Source organism: Zingiber officinale, chromosome 4B, assembly GCF_018446385.1.
Source record: "Zingiber officinale cultivar Zhangliang chromosome 4B, Zo_v1.1, whole genome shotgun sequence".
Classification (NCBI taxonomy): Eukaryota; Viridiplantae; Streptophyta; class Magnoliopsida; order Zingiberales; family Zingiberaceae; genus Zingiber; species Zingiber officinale.
In genome coordinates, this window is record NC_055993.1 from 11,086,284 (window position 1) to 11,112,981 (window position 26,698).

At 41.4% G+C, this 26,698-nt stretch overlaps 1 protein-coding gene across 1 annotated transcript; it reads right to left on the reverse strand.

Moving 5' to 3' along the window:
- Positions 1–8,092: 8,092 nt before the first annotated feature.
- On the reverse strand, positions 8,093–8,563 carry LOC121978104 (BCL-6 corepressor-like protein 1). The gene has a single exon (XM_042530485.1). The coding sequence runs from the start codon at positions 8,561–8,563 to the stop codon at positions 8,093–8,095; it is 471 nt and encodes a 156-aa protein (XP_042386419.1).
- Between the last annotated feature and the right edge of the window lie 18,135 nt (positions 8,564–26,698).

Here is a 26,698-nt window from a genome sequence, read left to right on the forward strand (position 1 = left end):
AACTGTGCGAACTCGTCGCGACGCGCAATAGTGGGGGACTAGCGATTGGAACCTCCTGAACAGCCTCAACCTAAAAATAGTAATAACGGGGTGTGAGTCCAATACTCAGCGAATACCTAGTTGACATGCATAGTAAACTATAACAAATAGCAATAACTATGCGTACAGTCTCCTGATATAACATATAGAAGTGCAAAACTATAAGATAAGGAGTAACTGTACTAACTAGAACTTGGGTATAGGAATATCAATGCTGTCAGACCCAAAGTATCATAAATCTTGTATGCATGTCAAACAATGTACATCCATCCAATATGCAGCATATAAAGTGCAACAAACACAAGCAATAAATGCAAATAATGCATATGATGTCAATAACATGTCCTGGTCACCCCTACAGCCAGTCAGCCATCTCACACACAATGGTGAGACCGAGTGGGTAGGGTTGTGACAACCGTGCACTCTGTCGTCACTGCTCCTGATGAGCGACCGAGTGGACGAGATGCTGTCGGAGTACACCTATCCTCCTACCTCAAACATAGTGCGGGAGCGCAATGCTCTCATCTCCCGGTACGCGATGACGGGGAGGGATCCCTGTCGGCTACCACACTGCGTCACACTATCCATGAGCGGACCAACGGAGACAAACAGAGCAACCTGCTGCAACACACCTTGCCTAAATAAAAATCACTAACCCATGAGTGGTTGTGTGTGTTGGAACCCCGAGGTGTTTTGATGTGATCAAACAAGTTAAGTTAGGTCCTGCGTTGTTTAACCCTTGTGTCTAAGTGTGCAGGAACTTAGGAACACAGGAAGTCGAGCGGAAGACGCGGCTAGCGAGAAGGACGGCACGGGAGAGAGCCGACGGGCTCGGTGCGTCTGAGGGACGAGGTGTCCGCGGAAGAGTACACCGGTGGACGAGAAGAACGTGCAAGGCGTAAAAGGGACGAGAAACCGGGAAGGAAGGCTGCTCGAGGAGAAGGCCGGAACATGGGTTCGGGTGAGCCCTATTCCGGATGGCCGAGATCACCCAAGCTAGTGGAGCCGGAACAGAAAACCCGGACCGAGACGAGCTGAACCGAAGCAGAGCGACCGGACGGAAAAAGTCAACCAGAGTTGACTTTTGGGGTCCGGGGCGCCCGGAGCTGACCGGGGCGCCCGGACCGAAGATGTCGACCAGATCGAGTCAAACTTGATCTGAACGTTGGGGGATAAAGTTTTATCCCCCCAGGGCGCCCGGAACCCTTCCAGGCGCCCCGACCAAGGCTATAAATATAGCCTTGGTCCAGAAGCAAAGGAATGAATCAAGAACAACTAACTTGTAATCAATTTCTGTGTGCTTTACTTTTCTTCTTGTACGTTCAACGCTGTAAGAGGCTACTCCGCCCAGAGGAGAATCAGATAGTGCGCTTACATTCCTTGGATTAGCAATCCCCTGATTGAAAACCAAGTAATTCCTCTGTGTCTACTTTCTGTCTTAATTAGTCTCTGCTGTTTTTAATTACAAGTTCTTTTAAGTTAGTTGAATATCCGAGAAGGGTTTTTTGGTTTCATTTTGTAGGGCAATTCACCCCTCCCCTCTTGCCGGCCTCCAAAGGGACCTACAGTGTGTGCAGATCCATGTAACTGGCGATACGCTCAACAATAATGGAGCTGCCAACCGCTCAGCATGCAATCATGCAAGATGGTGCATGTCACTAAGCCGAGAAATATCCTGATCCTATCCCTCTCCATATAATGTGTACCATAATATGTGGATCAAATAATATGATCTATGTACACATGTCAAGTAGGGTATCTAACCAGTCCAGTATATCATAAAGCATGACATGTCACTACCTCTATAACATAAATAATAAACAGGGGCATGAATGCTAATCCGGTAACAAACAAAACATGCTCGGAAATAAATAGTGACATGCTGATGCAGATATAATCATAATTATTACTACTTGTTAACATCTACTAAACATATCAACAAGATGTATCAAAATAGATAGGTCAAAGTACCCGCCTCCAATAGAAAAGTCCAATCCGGTCCAAATTCGATGTCGAGATGCTCGTCATACGTCAAAGGCCCGTGTCACCAACATATATATATATTATTTAGCTACAATTCTCATAAATAGCTAAATAAAATCTCTAACCCTAAATTAGGGTAAAACCCTAATCAACATCACACTATTCAATTACATTAAAACCTACACATGACCCTAGGTTAACAATTATTGCTAACGCAATTAGCAATCAAACTACCAAAATATATCTAACTCCTACACCTCACCTCAATTCACAGCCACTCTCGCTGCTGGAATCAAAGAGTTGCTGCCCAATTAGGGTTGTTGGTTGCTGGAAGGAGTGACTGCCGGATCCAAGAGCAGCCCACAGAACACAATACTTGCTGGAAACTTCACTGCTCAAAAACAAGAAGAGGAGATTCACTTATCAACACCCAACCATACTACCTAGAAATCAACTACCCAATTTACCAGTTAGGGTAGAATACTTACCTCCCAGATCATTGCTAGGGTGACCTCTTACCTCTCGTCGTCAGCCAGAAAGATCGGAAACAGGACTTAACTCAAATCTGACTCAAGGTTTCCTCTCTGATGAAACCTAGTTGTTGCAGTGGTGATGAATACGGCAGAGGGAGCAGCAATGAGAGAAGAGTGGCTAGTATCGCAAGGAAAATACACCAAGAGTCGACGGTCTAAGGCACAGAGGGAAACGGAGCAGAGATCAGGGCAGAGGTTGGAGTCGCCCAATCCAGTGGTCGACAGAGGCGTAGAGGGAAGAAGGGAGAGCGGCAATGATGAAGAGGAGACTGGCTGCCGGCTCTCGAGCGTTGATTGGTGCCGAGAAGAACAAGGAGGAAGAGGAATCGGGGTGTCAGTTGTGCTGCCAAATCGCAGCAGAGGGGGTGGCCATCTGCCGGCGCTAGGGCACAGGGGATGCTGGCAGCACTTCCGTGCGGCAGCGGCGCTGTGCAGAGGTGCTTGGCGTCACTGGCGGCAGTGGGGATGGGGCGTCGCGAGGAAGGAGGAAGAAGGGTTCGGCTTGGGGAGGAAGAAGGAGAAGAAGAAGAAAGATCAGTGAGGCTTAAATCGCGAGGCGTGTGGAAATTGTCGCGTGCGGCGTCGGTTAGAAGAGGAGGAAACGGCGCAACCAGAGTGGGAGGCTAGGGCACGCGAGGGAAGAGAAAATAAAGAAAAAGAAATAGAAAAAGGAAAGAAAAAGGAAAAGGAAATTTAACTTTTCCTCATTTAAATTGGCTACCTTAAACAGGTCTTCCCGGGGTCTAATTTTTATCCCTGTAACCCAAGCCATACGGTCTCCGAAAAATTCTCAGAAAATTTTTAAAATTTCTGAAAAATTCCCTTATGGTTATTCGTCCATTTTCAGTATTTTACATTATCCCCCACTAATAAAAATTTGGTCCCCAAATTTCGTTATCTACAATCAGCAAGTACTAACAACAGATAGAAAGTATAAATGTTGAACAGAAAATAACTCACACACCTCATGTGAAAAGATGGGGGTATCGAGCTCGGATAGTATCCTCGAGCTCCCAGGTAGCCTCCTCGTCCGAATGATGCTGTTATCCGACTTTAACCAGTCGTATAGTCTTGTTCCGCAGCTGACGTTCTTTCCGGTCCAGGATCCGTACCGGAATCTCCTTATGAGTGACGTCAGGCTGAACAGGAACTGAGATATCTGTCAGCACATGTGTTGGGTCGGATATGTATCTCCTCAGCATAGATACGTAGAATACATCGTGGACGCCTGCCAGGGACGGTGGTAGTGCCAGACGATAAGCTACTGCTCCAATCCTCTCCAGGATCTGGAAAGGGCCAATGTATCGTGGAGCTAGCTTACCTCTAAGGCCAAATCTCTTCACCCCTTTTGTGGGTGAAACTCGCAGAAAAATATGGTTGCCTGTAGAGAACTCCAGGGGTCTCCGTCTCCGATATGCATAAATCTTCTGGTGGTCCTGCGCCTCTGACATCCTCCGTCTGATAGTACGGACCAATTCTACCTCATGCTGAGCTCTATGAGGTCCCAACAGTTGGGCCTCCCCAACCTCATCCTAGAGGGTGGGTGTCCGACAAGGTCTACCATACAACGCTTCAAACGGTGCTATCTGGATAGCCAAATGAAAGCTATTGTTGTAGGTGAACTCTACCAATGGCAAATGATCCTCCCAACTGCCTCCAAAATCCAATACACATTACCTCAGCAAGTCCTCTAGAGTCTGAATGGTCCGCTCTGACTGTCCATCTGTCTACGGATGGAAAGCTGTACTGAAACAGAACTGAGTGCTAAGGCCTGCTGCAGACTCTGCCAGAATCGAGACGTGAACCGGGGGTCTCTATCCGAAATAATACTCAAAGGAACACCATGCAATCTGATGATCTCCCGGCAATATAAATATGTCAATCGATCTAGGGAATCAGTCTTCCGGATCGCTAAGAAGTGCGCGGATTTGGTTAATCGATTAACGACTACCCAAATTGTGTCATGACCTTGTCGTGTCTTAGGCAAACCCACCACAAAGTCCATGGTAATGTGTTCCCATTTCCACTCAGGAATAGGAATCTGCTGAAGTAATCCGGCAGGTCTCTAGTGCTCAGCCTTCACCTGCTGACAGACAAGACATCTAGCTACAAATTCCGCAATGTCTTTCTTCATACCGTTCCACCAGTAGGAATGCCTCAAATCTCGATACATGCGGGTCTCACCTGGATGGATCGTAAATCGAGAGCGATGAGCCTCCTGAAGTAGCTCCTGTAAGACTGGGTGAGACTGAGGTACGCATAATCTACCTCGGAAATATATAATACCCTCCTCATCTCGTGTGAACTCGGTATGCTGCCTGGAAGCTATCTGGCTGCCAATAAACTGCAAATGCTGATCACTGGTCTGGGTCTCTCGGATCCTAGTCCTGATGAAGACTAAGCAACCATGGTAACCAGAATACCCTGCTTTGTCTGTCCCTGCTCCTGAAAGCCCAACTCGGAGAAACCCTGAACCAAGTCTGTGACTGAAATTCGGTGGCAAGCCAAAGTCCCTCTGGACTTCCTGCTGAGTGCATCAGCAACCACATTAGCTTTCCTCGGGTGATAGCCAATGGTACAATCATAATCCTTCAGGAACTCCATCCATCTCCTCTGTCAGAGATTAAGTTCCTTCTGGGTGAAAATATATTTGAGACTCTTATGATCAGTGAGAATCTCAAATGTAATGTCGTATAGATGATGCCGTCAAATCTTCAAAGCAAAGATGATGGCGGCTAGCTCCAAATCATGTACTGGGTAGTTCTTTTCATGCTCCTTCAACTAACAAGAAGAATAGGAGACTACCCTGTCGTGCTGCATTAGAACAGCGCCCAAACCCTGTAAAGATGCGTCGGTGTAGAGCACGAATCCATCCTCTCCAGCGGGCAAAACCAAAACTGGTGCTGACACTAATCTCCGCTTCAACTCCTGAAAACTGGTCTCGCAGTCTTCTGTCCAAGTAAGCTTCACGCCTTTCCTGGTCAGGCGTGTCAGCAGCATAACGATACGCGAGAAACCCTCAACGAACCGTCGGTAATATCCAGCTAATCCCAGAAAACTACGGATCTCCTAAACTGATTTCGGCTGCTCCCAATTGGTGACAGCCTCGATCTTCTGAGGGTCAATGGAAATACCTCTGCTAGAGACCACGTATCCCAGAAAATTGACTGAGGATAGTCAGAAAGCACACTTGTTGAACTTCGCATATAGCCGATGCCGTCGAAGAGTCTCCAAGACTATGCGAAGATGCTATGCATGCTCCTCCTCGGAACTCAAGTAGATCAAAATGTCGTCGATGAAACGACAATGAACTGATCTAGATACTCAAGAAAGATGTGGTTCATCAAATCTATAAATATCGCTGGAGCATTGGTAAGCCCAAATGACATTACCAAAAACTCATAATGACCGTACCTGGTACAGAATGCTGTCTTCTGAATATCAGATTCCTTAACTTTCAGCTGATGATATCCAGACTGCAGATCAATCTTAGAATACACTGAGGTACCTCTGAGCTGATCAAACAAATTCTTGATCCGCGGTAAGGGGTACTTATTTCTGACTGTCACTACATTCAGCTGTCTGTAATCGAAGCACAACCTCAGAGTACCATCCTTTTTCTTGACAAATAGTACCGGAGAATCCCACGGAGAAACACTAGGGCGAATGAATCCCCTATCCAATAACTCCTCGAGTTGGACCTTTAGCTCGTCCAACTCTTTCGGTGTCATACGATATGGAGCTTTCGATGCTGGCGTGGTCCCCGGAATCAGCTCAATAGCAAACTCGACTTGCCTTCGGGGAGGCAAGCCCGGTAGCTCATCTGGAAATACATCGGGATACTCTCAGACCACCGGAACGTCTGAGAGATGGGAACTACTGCTGTCATCAGTATTAATCATAGACACAAGAAATCCCTGAGAGCCATGTGACAGCAGCTTTTGAGCCTGAATCGTTGAAATGATCGATATGCCATCGTCCCTGATGCCAGTGAAATCCCACGAGGGTTGGTTCGGAGGTCGAAATGTGACCACCCTCGTTTGGCAATCAACCGTGACATTATATGCAGACAACCAATCCATGCCAAGGATAATGTCGAACTCGACCATTTCCAGTACTAATAAATCAACCATAAGTATCATATTGCCAAAATCTAACGGGAAACCTCTGACCTCCTGAGTGACGTCCAATGTATCACCGAACGATAGGGAGACGGTCAGTCGCTGCGGTCTACGAGTAGGTAGTCTACCTATGTCCTTCATAAAGGCATGGGAAATAAAAGAATACGAGCTACCAGTATCTATCAGCGGATAATGCATAAAGTAAAACCATACCGCGGAAAATGGATCCGTCGGCCCGATGTGCATCCTCTCTGGTAACCGCATGAATATGTCCAGTCTCTGGCAGTGGTGGAGGTGGTAGTGCTGCCAAAGGCTGCTGCGCCTGAGTCTGAGCCTGCCACTATGACGGTGCTGGGTACTAAGCCAGAGACGGATAGATAGACTACGACTGATACTGGACCAGCGGCTGGGGCTGTGACTGGTACTGGACCAGTGGCTGATACTGCCCCTGAGTCAGATACTGTGGTCCCGGAACAAAGCTCTGTGGTACTATAAGAGCACTGGGGTACTCCTGTCCGAGCATGTCAAATGCAGTTGCTGCAGGGGGAGCTGTCCTCTGTTGACGATGTGAGGATTGGGCTCTGTGCCCTCCTCGTTGAGTCCCTGTCTGACTGAGCTGAACTTCTTGACCAGAAACTCCGGAAGCAATATGCTGAGCCTTCAGCGGACAATCTCAGCTCAGGTGCCCGAGCAGTTTGCAATAATAGCAAACCGACTATCCCAGGGAGCCGGCTGTGGTGACGTAGTCTCTGGACCCACATCTGGTGCAATGAGTGTCACTGGCGGGCTGTTTCCGGTTCTGCTGAGAAGACCAGGAACGTCCTGATTAAGATCGCCCTGACTTCTGAGGCTGACCAGAAGCCCCAGAAGTACCTTGACCTGGCCGACCATGACCACTCTGCTGCTGTCCGGTAGCCTTTGTCTGTTGGATCTGTCCTGATGTCTGACCCGTCTGCATCCTCTTCCTGTCCGGAAACGCTCTTTGCTGAGCTGACTCAATTATGAGGGCTCTATCCAACGTCTCTAAATAGGATGAACTCCCGAAACCAGCAAGCTTTACTTGCAGATGCCCATCTAGTTCCTGGATAAACTGATGCATACGAGAACTGTCCTTAGTAACTAATTCTGGACAAAACCTGGCCAACCGATTAAACTCGGCATTGTACTCCGTCACCGAGCGGTTGTTTTGTCGCAGACTCAGAAAATCATGCCGATGAGCCATCTGATATGCACGTGAGAAGTAGCGGCTCTCGAAACCTCTTTGAATCTGGCCCAGGTGATGTTCTTCTCGCCTATGATGGATCACTGCGTAACCCACCAGGTGTCGGCCTCATCCTGTAAATGGAAAGCAGCCAGCTCTGCTTTCTCCCACTTGAAGCAAGCCATGTAGAAGAAGGTCCGCTCCATGGTCTCTATCTAGGACTGAGCCAAACTCGGATCAGTCTCTCTTCGGAAAAGTGTGAATCGACTCTTCATCGATTCTGCCAGTGCTGGGATCCAGGCTCGTGTCACGACTATATCAGTGAGGTGAGTAGGGAAGGCTGCAGGAACTAGCGGAACCACTAGAGCTGGTATAACAGGTGGTACCGCTGCATAGGCCGGGGGAGGCATCCCTGGTGCTGCTGCATGACTGAGACAGGTGCCATTGGTGGCACTATAGGTGGGCACGGCAAGAGGTACGGTGGGTGGTGGTACCGGAGGTGGAGCAACTGCTGCTGCTGGTGCGGGTGCCGCGTATGCAGTGGGCACCGATGCCAGTGGTGCCTGGTATGCCGTAGGCACTGGTGGTGGTGGTGCCGGGTATACCAGCGGTACCGCTAGTGGTACCGTAAATACGGTAGGAGTGGGTACGATAGGTACAGTCGGGGTAGGTACCTCTGAAACCATCGGAGTCTGAGAACCCGACGCGTCCGCAATACCATGCGGAGTCTATCCTTGACCGACAGGCTCGACCCCAGCAGACGTCTCTGGCGACTCTGCTGCCAGGGACTCCAACGTCCTCTTACGTGGTCGTCCTGCACCACGTCTCGGCACTGGAGCACGTGTAGATCTCCTCATATCTGTTGAATTATAACACAGATATTACTAAATGTATCAACTATAAAATTAAACATCATACCTATTTGCTGTCTGGAGATGTTTCATCGTTGTCCAGTCCCCCTTTATGCCCTCAGAATCCCGTACAAGAAAATCAACGGAAATTCCTACAAATCCAAAACAGAATTCTGAAACATGAACATAACGGAAATCCGTACAAATATGAAATTGCCCAGTTTGACTCGCAAACCTGGCTCTGATACCAAAAATTGTCACGCCCCAGGTAATCCCGGCCAGAGAAAATTTTGACAACATCTCCCTTGTACGGGTGACAATATGAAATTCTTACAATGCTCTCAGGGCCACATATACCTCGGCCAACACGGTCAGAACAATAATAATATATAACAGTACAAATATAGCCAACATCCACGCAATTTAATAGTAACAACTAAACATAAGCAGAGATAAGGAAATCATCGCAAAAATCCTACTCAACTACACCCCATAAAACACAAATCCAATATCCTACTCAACTACACTCATAAAATACAAATCCGATATCCTATTCAACTACACCCATAAAACATAAAACTCCAGCATACATCCGAATGAAAACCCATCGTCAAATAACAAAACGTACAAGATCCAAATGTCAAACTATAAGTCTGAAAAACATAGTCTAACATAATAAGTAAAACCCAAACTGTGAGAACTCGTCGCGACGCGCAATGGTGGGGGACTAGCGACTGGAACCTCCTGAACATCCTCAACCTGAAAATAGTAATAACGGGGTGTGAGTCCAACACTCAGTGAATACCTAGTTGACATGCATAGAAAACTATAACAAATAGCAATAACTATGCCTACAGTCTCCTGATATAACATATAGAAGTGCAAAACTGTAAGATAAGGAGTAACTGTATTAACCATAACCTGGGTATAGGGATATCAAGGCCGTCAGACCCAAAGTATCATAAATCCTGTATGCATGTCAAACAATGCATACATCTAATATGCAGCATATAAAGTGCAACAAACACAAGCAATAAATGCAAATAATGCATATGATGCCAATAACATGTCCTGGTCACCCCTACACACTACAAGAATTTTTGGATTTAACCACACCTAATAGACAATAGTTTTTCAAGAAATTGTTGTCTTTTCCATTTAATAACAGTTTTATTGAAAACTATTGTTGTTCACCATAATGTTTTTTAAATAACAACAGTTTTTCAAAACACTGTTGTCTAATGTGTGTCAAAGACAACAGTTTTAAAAAACTATTGTCTTTTAGTGTTGCTTATGTGATAATATACAACAGTTTTATTAAACTGTTGTCTATTGAATGTTGTTGAATCCTAAAAACACAATAGTTTTTTTAACTTCATGAAAAAAAACCTAAAACCCACTTCTCTATGACTCATCAAACGAACAAAAACCTATCTCCGACTCCTCCTTCGCGACTCCTCCGCAAAAGACGCTCCTCGTCGCTCTCGTTGCTTTGCCTTTAAAGTGTTAGCGCATCGACTTTTCGGCGCTTCCTTGGGAGGTAGAATTTTCTGAAAATTTTTAGAAATTTTTTAGAATATAAACGGAATCGGTATGACACATTTAATAAGATAAATCGATTAAGCTTAGAGAAAGCCTATTTCGAGTACCAATAAAGTGGGAGTTTATTTATTTAATAACCTACATATATAAATCTAAACAATCTCATTTTTTTTTCCCATTCCTACTCTTCTCCTGCCGATCTCACCATCACCGCGATCTCCTCTTCATTGCTGGCCTCCGACGCAGCCGCCGCTCCCCTCACATTCCCGAAGCCACAGCCATCGCCAGCCGTCGAGGGTGTTGCTGGTTACTCCCAATCACCGCCGCCCTTTCCCCTCTCCCGTGCCCTAGTTTCCTATTGCAGTCACACCGCCGCCATCGCAGATCACGCTGGCACCACTCGACTACCACCTCCTCCTCGCGCTAGGGCATCGCCATCTGTTCACGGTGTCGAGCCCAGCCTGGCAGTGTCGCCGCATTCCTCTCCAAGCCAACGCCGAGTTCCTCTCCCGATCTTGCCGACGTCGAGCTCCTCTCTTTCAATCCAGCTGCTGTCCGTGGGAGAGCAAGCTTCACCTCTCCCTTGCTGATAGATCCATACAAATCTAGGTCTGTCCACTAGTATCAAACACCAGTACAAATCTAGGTCTCCACCTTGTTTCTATTATGTTTCACACATTAGCAATGGAGGTGTTTGTGTCCAACTTGAGAGTAGCTATTATAGTGTCAGGTGTTTGATTTGTGTTGGTAGTGGTAGATGATGCATCCGAGTGTCAGTCTTTATGCTTCCTATGCTAGAACTGATAACTTCCATTAAAATCAAATGATTTCTCCCTTAACATCCATTTAGTTCTTCGCTTCTGACTGATTAATATCTTTCTAGTTCCTTTGCTTTTTGAATTTTGGTGTATATGCAAGATCCAATGATTTTAAATCACATTTTCATATTTGACTTAATGTGTAGTGTCCATCTCCATTCAGTCCCTTAGTAGATCAAGAATGTCATGCTATAGAATGTACCTCTTTTTTATTAGAGAAGATGATTCTGTTTCCATTTTGATATCAGGTTTAAAAGCAGGGTATTGCACTTGGAAGATATGTTGACTTGATGAAGTTTGATGGTTATGACCAATTGATCGAGGAGTTAGATCAGCTATTTGAATTCAAAGGAGAATTGATGGCTCCAAATAAAAATTGGATGATTGTATTTACAGATAATGAGGATGATATGATGCTTGTTGGAGATGACCCTTGGCAGTAAGTGATGGATCGAAAGCGCTAGAGGGGGGGGGGGGTGAATAGCGCTCGTGGCTATTTTAGCGATTTAAAACACATAGTAGAAACGCAGCGGAAAGTAAATGCAAACACAAAAGACGCAAGTGTTTTACTTCGTTCGGAGCCTATCTCGACTCCTACTCGAAGGCCCGCGGTCTTTGACCGCTTTCGGTGGGCAACAACTATAAATCCGGAATTATTACAAGCTAGAAGCAATTACAGTTAAGTGCAAATAAGAAAGTTATACCAATGAACAAGCAAATAGAAGAGCTTTGGAGTTTCAGTTCGTTGTAGCAGCAGGGCGTTGTTGAAGCGTATGGAGCACATAAGAGCACAGCACTTCTGTTCGGAATTCGATGATCTGAGCTGCACCTCGAGGCCTCTTTTTATAGCTCTGTAAGGTTTGATCCAGATCCCCAAGTCTCGGGATCAGATTTGACCCGAAGCGGATCGGTCAACCGATCCTCATGTTCGGTCGACCGATCAGATGATCTCCACCGCATCAGATCCGTCGATCCGTCTCTCTGCTTCGATCTGGTCAAACTCTATCCCTGGGTTCGGTTGACCGATCCCAGGGTCCGGTCGACCGATCCCAGGGTCCGGTCGACCGATCAGTTTCCTCTGACCCGCACACCTAGGTTTGATCCAGTCGACACCTATCCCAGGTTCGGTCGACCGATCCTGAGGTCCGGTCGACCGATCCCTGGTCAAACCCGGTCCAACTTCTGGTCAGTTCTAACTCTGCATAAAACTGTTAGTTACCTGCAAAACAGAGTTAGAACACAAAAGATAATATATATAAATAAACTTGACAGTCACCAGACTGTCCGGGTCTGACTTCGAGTTTCTGACCGGAAGCCCTAGGTCGACCCGACGCCTATTGTTCCCTCTACGGGGAGCACGTCCTCACCTACTCCACTCAGGAGATTTTACCTTTTGCCAGTGCGATCCTCCAGATCGACTGGACTTGTGCTCGGTGTTCGATTCCTCCGGACTTTCTGCTGAACGCCCGCTTCCCGACCCGTCTAGTCTTCCACCTGGTTCGCGACACTAGGATTTTCCACCTAGGGTTACCACCCCCTAGGACTTTTGCCTGAAGCACTCGACCCACCAAGACTTTCAGCATAGGGTTACCACTCCCTATGACCTAGGGTTATCACCTCCTAGGGTTTTTACCTTGCCTAACCACAGTTAGGACTTACCTGAAACACTCAATCAAGCACATTAGTCCACACCACACCTTAACTTTGAATCCTTTGCCATTATCAAAACTCAGGTTCGATCGTCGGATGTTTCCCGCACCAACAATCTCCCCCTTTTTTATTATGACAATCTAAATTCAAAGTTAAGTAAAACAACTATATTAACAAATTTTAAGTGAGCAAGCTCAAGTATAAAAATTCAAATAAAAGCACAACTTAAGCTAACACTTGAACTTTGTGAAGCTCCTCCTTAATACAGGGCTTCCTTTTACTTTTGAATTTCCTACTCTCCCCCTTAATAAAAGCAACATTTTTTTTTACTTTTGAATTTTGAATTTCCTACTCTCCCCCTTTGCCATATATCAAAAACAAAAAAAAAACTAGTTGAAAGCAAGTTTTAAGTTTTTAGAAAAAAACAAATTTATTCTTTGAAAGAGGAAATGCCTGTGTAATACTTAGCTTATCATAAAATTTTACTGAAAAATTACTCTTTTTACTTAGCAAAAATTTTTGAAAGTCATAAGTTAAATTATGCAAGTACAGAAATATGTGTTTAATAGCTTTAGCTAAGTATAGAATAGGTAACGAGGCAAAAATTTATAAAGATGGCTAAGTTTGAAGGTTGCTATCTGTGCTACTTATCTAAGCCTTTTGCAAACATTAAATTTTGAAAATGAAGTTTCAGTTTGAAAAGGTACTTTAAAAAAATAATTTTGAAGAAAATAGGAGTAAGAATTTATGAAATCTTAGGACGAAGAGGGAGTAACTAAAAATTTAATTTAGGTTTTTATTAGTTGGTCCTTAAGTCCAAGCATGAGTCAAGTTATATAGTTGTTAACTTATTGATATCTTAATTCAATAGTTGTTAACTTATCTAAATTGTTAACTTAATTGTTTTGATCAGGTATCAGAGCCCTAAAGTAAAAGCATGCTTAAGCTTATCATTTCCTTCACCAACTGACTAACTGTTAGCTACTTGCTGATTGCCTAGAGGGCAACAACATTCACTTGGTTAGTCAAGTAAAGTCATTTAGTCCAGTTAGATTTGACTAAGGCTGGCAGACTTGACTTGATTACTATTAATACAGTATTTAACGCTCAGACTCATATTGATGCACAGAAATAAGCATTCTTGAGTCCAGGCTGTACCCTATGCATCTCACACCATTCTATGTTTTACAAACACAAACAAGGTATACCTAGGTGTTTGTGAGATGCTCTGGCTTAAATCTAGGGGAACAAGACTTCTAGGGCAGAGTCTAGGCTAAGTCATATTTTTGAAAATTCTAAGAAAATGGGATTTTAAAATCATTATTTTTCCTAGATTTTGAAAAGAATAAAAGAATGAGTTTTGAAGTAAGACAGTGACTTTTGAAAATTAATATCTATTCTACCCAACACATTCCTATTTGCCTTCTAAGTGCACTGAACTCAAGTTCAGGTAAGGGCTTTGTGAAGATGTCAGCTAGGTTTGATTTTGACTCAACATAGTTGAGTTCAATATCACCCTTAGCTACGTGATCCCTTACAAAATGGTGTTTCACTTCTATATGTTTAGTCCTTGAGTGATGAATTAGGTTTTTTGTTAGATTTATTGAGCTTAGTTTTATGATACTCCAGTTGATAGTCTTTAAGGGTATGCATCATCCATAGCAACTGAGATGTGCATTCACCTAAGGCTATATATTCAGCTTCAGTGGTAGATAAAGCAACACAGTGTTGCTTTCTACTTGACCAACTTACTAGGCATTGTCCTAGAAATTGACAGCAACCACTTGTGCTTTTTCTATCTAGCTTGCATCCGGCATAGTCTGAGTCAGAGTAGCCGGTTAGGTCAAGGGTGCCAGATCTAGGGTACCATAGTTCTACATTTAGAGTTCCCTTAACATACCTAAGGATTCTTTTGACAAGGGTTAAGTGAGACTTTTTTGCACAAGATTGGTATCGTGCACACATACCTACTGCAAAAATAATGTCTGGTCGACTCGCAGTTAGGTACAGTAGACTTCCTATCACACTTCGATAGTATTTCAAGTCTACTGATTTACCTTCTAAGTCTGAGTCAATTTTAGCATTTGTAGTCATTGGTGTATTGATTATTTTTGAGTTTTCCATGCCAAATTTTCTAATTAATTCCTTAGCATATTTAGTTTGATAAATGTAAATTCCATCTTTAGTTTGCTTAATATGTAAACCTAAGAAGAAATTAAGTTCTCCTACCAGACTCATTTCGAATTCATTTTTCATTAGTTTGGTGAATTCTTTTAGAAATTTAGAGTTTGTGGAACCGAAAATAATATCGTCAACGTAAATTTGGGCTATAAAAATGTCATTTTCTAAGGTTTTTACGAAAAGGGTTGGGTCTATTAGACCTTGGTTAAATCCTTTTGATATTAAGTAATTGGATAGTCGTTCATACCAAGCCCTAGGTGCTTGTTTTAGTCCGTATAGGGCCTTTTTTAATTTAAAGATATAATTTGGTTGTTCTAAGTCCTCAAATCCTGGGGGTTGACCTACATATACTTCTTCTTTAATAAATCCGTTTAAAAATGTGGATTTTACATCCATTTGAAATAGCTTGAATCTTTTGTGTGCTGCATAGGCCAGCAATATCCTAATGGATTCAAGTCTTGCTACTGGAGCATAGGTCTCGTCATAGTCTAACCCTTCTATTTGACTGAATCCTTTAGCTACTAACCTAGCTTTGTTTCTAACTATTTCACCTTGATCGTTTAAATTGTTTCTAAAAACTCATTTAGTGTCAATTATGGATTTGTTAACGGGTTTAGGCACTAATTCCCAGACCTGATTTCTTTCAAATTGGGTCAACTCTTCTTGCATTGCTAGAGTCCAATCTGGGTCTGGTAGGGCTTCTTCTATGGTTTTGGGTTCGATTTTTGAAATCATGTGTTCTTAGATCTGAACCTTTTCCTATACTCGGAAAGCCTATAGGTTCCACTGTACAAAAATTTTGTACAAAGATCTGAACCTTTTCCTAGCTACCATGTGTTCTTTTAAATTAAATTTTGGATCTCCTGCAGAACTTAACACGTTTGATCCAAAACTTAATCTATTTGTTCTTTTAGGTTTTGACTTGGATTTCCTGCGGAACTTAACACGTTCGACCAAAGTCTCCTTAAGTTATTAATTCCATTAAATATTAATTTCCATAAAAGGTTCCCAGTACTGACGTGGCGAGGCACATGGCCTTCTTGGATATGGGAGCAACCACCACCGACTAGACAAAACCTTTAATAGAAAGCTAATATTTAATTTCCTAAAATAACTTTAGGTTAACCAAAGAGAACAATCAAATCACAAGGAAAAGAAAGAAACAAAAGAACACAACTTCGAAAAAACATATTCGAAATACTAGAACGTAAGCCTCTTGTATTTGGTATTATTTCCATAAATAACTAGCATGATGCGGAAATAGAAATTACTAGTTATACCTTGTAGAAAAACCTCTTGATCTTCTACCGTATTCCTCTTCTAACCTCGGACGTTGTGTGGGCAACGATCTTCCAAGATGAGAAACCACCAACCACCTTCTTCTCCTCCAAGCAAGGTTCGGCCACAAAAGAAAAGCTTCACCAAGGAGAAAAACCAAAATACTAACCAAGCTCCAAGAGATGCTAACTTTCTCTCCTTCTTCTTCTTCTGCTCCGAGTAGTATCCGGCCACCACAAGAACTCCAAGGGAGAGGGAGAGGTTCGGCCACCACAAGAGGAAGAGAAGGAGATGATGGCCGGCCACACCAAGGAACAAAAGAGGGAGAGGAATAATAGATGTTGTGTCTTGTGAAGGCACCCTCACCCCTTCTTTTATATTCCTTGGCCTAGGTAAATTAGGAAATTTAATTACAATAAATTTTCCTTAATTTCCTTCACATGATTTAATTGAGAAAAATAAAATAATATTTCCCCAATTAAACAATGATGGCCTGCCAAATCAATAGGAAGCAAATTGGACAAGTTTCAATCAACAATTAAAACTTTCCTTATTTGTTTCCAGAAATTTTAAAAAATAAAATTTCTCTTTAAAATCTCTTCATGGTTAATAAAAGGAAATATCTATAATTTTAATTTTATTAACATGTGAATAATTTTAAAGAAAATAAAAAACTCTCCAATCTACAAATAAGGAAAGAGATCTAATCTCTTTCTTTAATCTTTTGTAAATCTTTTACAAGAGAGATATTTTAATTTTAATTCTCTTTTAAATTAAATCTTCCACATAATAATAAACATTAAAATTAAATTTTCTTTTTAATTAATTATGGCCGGCCCTACTAGCTTGGGTTCAAGCTAGGGCCAGCCAAGGCCGGCCCTAGCTTGGTTCCCAAGCTAGCTTGGCCGGCCCCCTTTAGGTGGGTATAGAAGGTGGGTATATGTGGGTATAGTACTCTATAAATAAGAGGCTACGATAGGGACCGAGAGGAGGAATTGGTTTTGGTCTCCCGATAAAATTAAGCATCCCATGTTCGAACACACAACTTAATTTTATCAATGATAATTCATTCCACTAGAGAACTATCATTGAACTACCGCACCAATCCCAAATTACATTTTTTGGGCTCCTTCTTATTATGAGTGTGTTAGTCTCCCTGTGTTTAAGATATCGAATGTCCACTAATTAAGTGAGTTACTGACAACTCATTTAATTAATATCTAAGTCCAAGAGTAGTACCACTCAACCTTATTATCATGTCGGACTAAGTCCACCTGCAGGGTTTAACATGACAATCTTTATGAGCTCCTCTTGAGGACATTATCAACCTAGTATCTCTAGGACACAGTTTCCTTCTATAATCAACAACACACACTATAAGTGATACCATTTCCCAACTTATCGGGCTTATTGATTCATCGAACTAAATCTCACCCATTGATAAATTAAAGAAATAAATATCAAATATATGTGCTTGTTATTATATTAGGATTAAGAGCACACACTTCCATAATAACCGAGGTCTTTGTTCCTTTATAAAGTCAGTATAAAAGAAACGACCTCAAATGGTCCTACTCAATACACTCTGAGTGTACTAGTGTAATTATATAGTCAAGATAAACTAATACCTAATTACACTACAACCTTCTAATGGTTTGTTCCTTTCCATTCTGGTCGTGAGCTACTGTTTATAATTTATAAGGTACTGATAACATCATCTTCTGTATGTGACACCACATACTATGTTATCTACAATATAAATTAAATGAACAACTACAAACAAATGTAGATAATTAGACCAAATGTGATTCTTTATTCATAATGAATGTTTACAAAGCTTAGGCTTTCAGTATACATTCCAAAAATCTCCCACTTATACTAATGACTAAGCTGCCATATCTTCTACCATACATCTGATTCCCATTCCCTCCACATGCCGATCGAAAGCTTTCGCCGGAAGGGCCTTAGTGAAAGGATCTACCAGGTTATCCGCTGATGTAATCTTGGCGATGACAACTTCTCCTCGCTTCACGATATCTCGTATCAGGTGGTACTTGCGCTCTATATGTTTACTTGCCTTATGAGCTCGTGGTTCCTTCGAGTTTGCACCATTATCACAATAAATTGTGATGATTTTGGGCAAACCAGAATCACATCTAAGTCCATTAGAAAGTTCCGAGTCATACTACTTCTTTAGCCGCCTCAGATGCCACATACTCGACTTCCATGGTTGAGTCCGAGATTTAACACTCCTCCATGAAATGGCTCCACCTCTAAAGTAAACACATAGCTGATGTAGACTTCTATTATCCCTATCGATTGGAAATCAGAATCAGTATAACCCACGGGAGCAAATCATCTGCTTGGTAAACTAGCATATAATCCTAGTCCTTCTCGGTACTTTAATATATGCTTTACTGCATCCAATGTCCTTGTCGGTTACTCGATATCTGCTGACCATGCCTACGGCAAAGCAGATATCGGTCTCGTACATAACATTGCATACATTAGGCTTCCCTAAAGCATAAGGAACTGCTTTCATGTCCTCTATCTCTTTTGATGTCTTTGGAGACATCTCTTTAGATAGAGCTACTCCATGTCTAAAGGTAAGAAACCTTTCTTGGAGTCTTGCATGCTAAAACAAGCAAGGATTGTATCTATATATGAAGCTTGGGATAGACACAACATTCTTTTCTTGCGATCCCTTATAACTTTGATCCCAAGAATGTGTGCACATTCTCCTAAGTCCTTCATATCAAATTGTTTGGACAACCATACCCTTACGTCTGATAATACCTTGACATTGTTGCCAATTAACAAAATATCATCTACGTATAGTACAAGAAATACCACCACGTTTCCGTTACACTTCTTATATACACAAGACTCATCCGAACTTTGAATAAATCCATATGACTGGATTACTTCATTAAACCGGATGTTCCAAGACCTTGAAGCTTGCTTTAGTCCATAAATGGACCGATTGAGCTTGCATACTAGATGCTCTTTGCCTTTTTCAATAAATCCTTCTGGTTGCTTCATATGGATGTTCTCTTCAAGACTTCCATTAAGGAAAGTTGTCTTGACATCCATTTGCCAAATCTCATAATCCATATGAGCAGCAATGGATAAGAGTATCCGGATAGACTTAAGCATGGCTACCGGTGAAAAGGTTTCCTCATAATCGATTCCCTCTTTCTGAGTGTACCCTTTCGCAACAAGCCTAGCTTTGAAGGTTTCTACCTTCCCGTCTGTCCCTCTTTTCCTTTTGTAGATCCACTTGCATCCAACGGCTTTTACACCATCGGTGGTTCTATAAGCTCCGGACCTTATTAGAGTACATGGACTCTATTTGAATTCATTGCCTTTTGCCAAGATCTTTGCATCTATATCTTGGAGTGCTTCATATATGGGGATCGGGTTCATGTTTACACGGATCCAGCCTTTCTCCGGCAAGGCCCGAACAAAGCCACCGAAAGATCGGAGGCATTCCATCTCTTAAATTTGCGGCTTCTTTATTTTTCACTGGTGTGCGTGCAATCATCCTTTCATTCTTGTGTTAAATAAATGTACCTCTTCCTCCTCTCATTTCTGTCACGATCTTGCTGTAAATTATAGATCAGACACTAATGCATACGAGGTGAATTCGTATATAAATCATGGTGAAGATACACTCTGTTCTTCATGCGAGATTCTAACTTTTGCATATGAGAGTTTGAATATGGTGGTATTACTACTACAATCCAAAAGAAGCTACCATGTCTTGTTGCTTGTTACATGAAAAGAGCCAAGAAGGTGCTAAGTACATGTCTCAGTTGCTTCTTGTAGAGCATATCCCCAAAGCGAATTTGGTAATCAATAACTCATCATCGATCTAACCATCTCCATAAGAGTCCTATTCCTTCGCTCTGCTACACCATTCTGTTGGGGTGTTCCAGGTGCGAGCAATTGGGATTGAATCGACCTCGATAAGTAATTCCTAAACTCTCCTAAGAGGTATCGCCACCACGATCAGATCGTAGTGTCTTGATACTTTTACCTAATCGTTTCTCCACATCAGCCTTGTATTCTTTGAACTTGTCAAAGCATTCGGACTTGCGGCGCATTAGGTAAATGTATCCATATCTTGAATAATCGTCTATGAAAGAGACAAAATATTCAAAACCTCCTCTTGCCTGGACAGACATAGGACCACACAAATCAGAGTGAACCAACTCTAACACTTCTTTGGCTCTATACCCCTTGGCCTTGAGCGGCCTCTTGGTCATTTACCTTCTAAGCAAGATTCACAAGTTGGAAAATTTTCCAACTCTAATGAACAAAGTCCATCGGCTATAAGCCTCTTAATTCTACTTATGTTAATATGACCAAGCCTTAGATGCCAAAGATATGCTTGGTTCATTTCGGTTCTTTTCTCTTATTAGAATTAGAAGATGAATTATAAATTTCCATGTTTTGCTTTGTGGAAGAATTTGGATTTAAAATATACAAATTGCCAACTAATGCACCAGAGCAGATAATCACTTTATTTCTTTTAATAACTACATCGTTACTGAAAGAAACTGAATATCCATCTAAAAGCAGTTTAGAAACGAAATTAAATTCTTTCTAAAAGCGGGTACATAAAGACAATTTCTTAAAACCAAATTTCTATTTCTACTAAAAGATAAGTAGGCGTCTCCCATGTAACAGTGCCACCTTAGTAGCATTGCCCATGTAGACGGTAATCTCCCTTGAGATAGTCGGGTTTCCTGGAACCCCTGCAAGGAATTGCAGACATGATCAGTGGCTCCGTATCTACACACGGTGCTGGTAGATAACACCGCTAAACATGTTTCAATAACTAGAGTATGAGATACACCTTTGTTTTGGTTCTTCCGAGGACAGTCCGCCTTCCAATGTCCTGCCTGCTTGCAGATGAAGCACTTGCCCTTGACTTCTTCATTCCACTTTAAATCCCGTACTCTGAGATTTATTCACTTTCTTTCTTGAACCAACTTGTTTCTTCTTCTTCTTTCCTTTCGGTTTAGAAGTAGAACCATTTTCGACATAGTGAATTTGAGCATTGTGACGAAATAACCCTTCTGCTGCTTGAATGTCGGTAGTTCCCTAATGAATAAATCCTTTTATTCATATTATAGTTCAGTGGCTCAAAACTTCTAGGTAGCGTTTGGAGGATCATATCGATCTGGTTTCCCCATCAATTTCTCCTCCAAGGATCATGTATTTCGTTCAGATAAGCCATCATCTTTAGAATATGATCCCTTACAGGTACCCTCTTGCATGGTGGCTGTCATTATCTTTCTCATGGCTTCTTGCCTAGAAGCCCTATCACGATGACCAAAGAGTTCCTTGAGATTGTTCATGATATCATAGGTTGTTGGTAAATCTTGATCTTGATGTTGCAATACATTTGACATTGAAGCCAAAATGTAACACCGCGCCATCTCATCTGCTTTTACCCATTTCCTATGATATTCAATCTCCTCTTGGGTAGATTCACGATGGGTGCATCAGGCAATGCTCGGTCAGTACAAATTTATAGCTTTCAGATAAGAACAATGTCCAGGTTTCTTTTCCAATCTATGTAGTTAGGTCCAGTAAGTCTATTTTGTTGAAGTATGATGGACGGTGGGTTGAAAGACATCCTAAGAATCACAAATAACTTTTGGTGAACTCTAAATTTAGAATAATATTGATTCCTCAAACAATACTATTTTAAATTAACCAACACCTTAAAACACCGTGAATTTTGTATGCCACGTTAGTGTGGACGTATACAAATTCAACATTTGTAAAGGAGGTTTTAACCCATTAATTTTATTATCTTGTCAACCTAACTTTTGACAAATAAAATTAATAGTTGGTATTATTTGGTCACACAAATAATAGCAGTGACTCCGTTAGGGAGGATACTATTAGATGTGTCTAAGTGTACACCATTACTTGACACTAAGTCCATTAATAAGATTATGCCCTTCGTTGGGGAAGATCACACGCTCTTAATTAACTTCCTATAGTCATCCAAAATGGAAGTACATTCTAGTGATCCACAAACAAGCTCATCCGTTATGGAGGAAGGCACTCGAGCCAACGCAAGCTTGTTTGCATCACTTACAAACCAGTAATGGAGACCATGGGATTTACTTAAAAATCCCTCTCCCACTTAGTTATTTATAAATGAGGAATTTTAACTATGCTAGCCTACTAAACTTGTAAACTAACATGCACACACAATATAAAAGCAATAAATAGAAAATCTAATTTTCAACTATTATGGCTTTTATCTTTAATTGTCCTCCGTGTGTTGTCATCCGAAGCTTCTGCCATATTTGGCCACCGCCACCGGGTCTAACTGTCGCATTCATCTTGCTCGAGTTCATTGCGCCTCTGGTCCTTAGAAGGTTCCATGCCTTGCAAGATTCGATCCGCGACATAAATAGAATTTTACATTTTTGATCCTATATTCCATAAAAGGAATGTACATGTATCTAGATCAAAAATAAAATCCTAATAAAACTAAATACAGCTCCTGCTGTATTTTAATACAATCATGCACACACATATAAATTGCCATTGACATGTCCAAGGGTCCAATCACACACATAATTAATTAAAAGCCATAATAGTTGGATCCTGCATCCACAAAGTTAGCACATCCTACTATTATCCAGCCTAAATTATGTATGACATGTGCATAATTAAACTAAATACCAAATGCACAGAGGTAAAACCCTAGCTCTGATACCAATTGTTGGTTGCTACTCGGAAAACCTATAGGTTCCACTGTACAAAAATTTTGTACAAAGGTCTGAACCTTTTCCTAGCTACCATGTGTTCTTTTAAATTAAATTTTGGATCTCCTGCAGAACTTAACACGTTTGATCCAAAACTTAATCTATTTGTTCTTTTAGGTTTTGACTTGGATTTCCTGCGGAACTTAACACGTTCGACCCAAGTCTCCTTAAATTATTAATTCCATTAAATATTAATTTCCATAAAAGGTTCCCAGTACTGACGTGGTGAGGCACATGGCCTTCTTGGATATGGGAGCAACCACCACCGACTAGACAAAACCTTTAATAGAAAGCTAATATTTAATTTCCTAAAATAACTTTAGGTTAACCAAAGAGAACAATCAAATCACAAGGAAAAGAAAGAAACAAAAGAACACAACTTCGAAAAAACATATTCGAAATACTAGAACGTAAGCCTCTTGTATTTGGTATTATTTCCATAAATAACTAGCATGATGCGGAAATAGAAATTACTAGTTATACCTTGTAGAAAAAACCTCTTGATCTTCTACCGTATTCCTCTTCTAACCTCGGACGTTGTGTGGGCAACGATCTTCCAAGATGAGAAACCACCAACCACCTTCTTCTCCTCCAAGCAAGGTTCGGCCAAAGAAAAGCTTCACCAAGGAGAAAACCAAAATACTAACCAAGCTCCAAGAGATGCTAGCTTTCTCTCCTTCTTCTTCTTCTTCTCCGAGTAGTATCCGGCCACCACAAGAACTCCAAGGGGAGAGAGAGGTTCGGCCACCACAAGAGGAAGAGAGGAGATGATGGCCGGCCACACCAAGGAACAAAAGAGGGAGAGGAATAATAGATGTTGTGTCTTGTGAAGGCACCCTCACCCCTTCTTTTATATTCATTGGCCTAGGTAAATTAGGAAATTTAATTACAATAAATTTTCCTTAATTTCCTTGACATGATTTAATTGAGAAAAATAAAATAATATTTCCCCAATTAAACAATGATGGCCGGCCAAATCAATAGGAAGCAAATTGGACAAGTTTCAATCAACAATTAAAACTTTCCTTATTTGTTTCGGAAATTTTAAAAATAAAATTTCTCTTTAAAATCTCTTCATGGTTAATAAAAGGAAATATCTATAATTTTAATTTTATTAACATGTGAATAATTTTAAAGAGAAAATAAAACATCTCTCCAATCTACAAATAAGGAAAGAGATCTAATCTCTTTCTTTAATCTTTGTAAATCTTTTACAAGAGAGATATTTTAATTTTAATTCTCTTTAAATTAAATCTTCCACATAATAATAAACATTAAAATTAAATTTTCTTTTAATTAATTATGGCCGGCCCTACTAGCTTGGGTTCAAGCTAGGGCCGGCCACCTATAAACAAGCTTAGGCCGGCCTAGCTTGGTTCCCAAGCTAGCTTGGTCGGCCCCTTTAGGTGGGTATAGAAGGTGGGTATATGTGGGTATAGTACTCTATAAATAAGAGGCTACGATAGGGACCGAGAGGAGGAATTGGTTTTGGTCTCCCGATAAAATTAAGCATCCCATGTTCGCCCCGAACACACAACTTAATTTTATCAATGATAATTCATTCCACTAGAGAACTATCATTGAACTACCGCACCAATCCCAAATTACATTTTTGAGCTCCTTCTTATTATGAGTGTGTTAGTCTCCCTGTGTTTAAGATATCGAATGTCCACTAATTAAGTGAGTTACTGACAACTCATTTAATTAATATCTAAGTCCAAGAGTAGTACCACTCAACCTTATTATCATGTCGGACTAAGTCCACCTGCAGGGTTTAACATGACAATCTTTATGAGCTCCTCTTGAGGACATTATCAACCTAGTATCACTAGGACACAGTTTCCTTCTATAATCAACAACACACACTATGAGTGATATCATTTCCCAATTTATCGGGTTTATTGATTCATCGAACTAAATCTCACCCATTGATAAATTAAAGAAATAAATATCAAACATAAGTGCTTGTTATTATATTAGGATTAAGAGCACACACTTCCATAATAACTGAGGTCTTTGTTCCTTTATAAAGTCAGTATAAAAAAAACGACCTCAAATGGTCTTACTCAATACACTCTGAGTGTACTAGTATAATTATATAGTCAAGATAAACTAATACCTAATTACACTACGACCTTCTAATGGTTTGTTCCTTTCCATTTTGGTCGTGAGCTACTGTTTATAATTTATAAGGTACTGATAACATTATCTTCTGCATGTGACACCACATACTATGTTATCTACAATATAAATTAATTGAACAACTACAACTAAATGTAGACAATTTGACCAAATGTGATTCTTTATTCATAATGAATGTTTACAAAGCTTAGGCTTTCAGTATACACTCCAACAATTTCCCACTTATACTAATGACTAAGCTGTCATATCTTCTACCATACATCTGATTATCATTCCCTCCACATGCCGATCAAAAGTTTTCTCCGGAAGGGCCTTAGTGAAAGGATCTGCCAGGTTATCCGCTGATGCAATTTTGGCGATGACAACTTCTCCTCGCTTCACGATATCTCGTATCAGGTGGTACTTGCGCTCTATATGTTTATTTACCTTATGAGCTCGTGGTTCCTTCGAGTTTGCAACTGCACCGCTATTATCACAATAAATTGTGATGATTTTGGGCAAACCAGGAATCACATCTAAGTCCATTAAGAACCTGAGCCATACTACTTCTTTAGCTGCCTCGGCTGCTACATACTCGACTTCCATGGTTGAGTGCGAAGCGTTTCGCTAACACTCCTCCATGAAATGGCTCCACCTCTAAAGTAAACACATAGCCTGATGTAGACTTCTGTTATCCCTATCTGATTGGAAATCTGAATCAGTATAACCCACGAGGAGCAAATCATCGCTTGGTAAACTAGCATATAATCCTTAGTCCTTCTCGGTACTTTAATATATGCTTTACCGCAATCCAATGTCCTTGTCCAGGGTTACTCTGATATCTGTGACCACAACAGATATCAGGTCTCGTCTATAACATTGCATACATTAGGCTTCCTACACCAAGCATAAGGAACTGCTTTCATGTCCTCTATCTCTTTTGATGTCTTTAGAGACATCTCTTTAGATAGAGCTACTCCATGTCTAAAAGGTAAGAAACCTTTCTTGGAGTCTTGCATGCTAAAACGAGCAAGGATTGTATCTATATATGAAGCTTGGGATAGACACAACATTCTTTTCTTGCGATCCCTTATAACTTTGATCCCAAGAATGTGTGCACATTCTCCTAAGTCCTTCATATCAAATTGTTTGGACAGCCATACCCTTACGTTTGATAATACCTTAACATTGTTGCCAATTAACAAAATATCATCTACGTATAGTACAAGAAATACCACCACGTTTCCGTTACACTTCTTATATACACAAGACTCATCCGGACTTTGAATAAATCCATATGGTGGATTACTTCATTAAACCGGATGTTCCAAGACCTGAAGCTTGCTTCATCCATAAATGGACCGATTGAGCTTGCATACTAGATGCTCTTTGCCTTTTCAATAAATCCTTCGGTTGCTTCATATGGATGTTCTCTTCAAGACTTCCATTAAGGAAAGTCTTGACATCCATTTGCCAAATCTCATAATCCATATGAGCAACAATGGATAAGAGTATCTAGATAGACTTAAGCATGGCTACTGTGAAAAGGTTTCCTCATAATCGATTCCCTCTTTCGAGTGTAC

What these genes read in the sequence shown, in the direction of transcription:
- LOC121978104 (XM_042530485.1), bottom strand. Translation starts at nt 8,563, where the DNA reads ATGGTTTCAGAGGTACCTACCCCGACTGTACCTATCGTACCCACTCCT.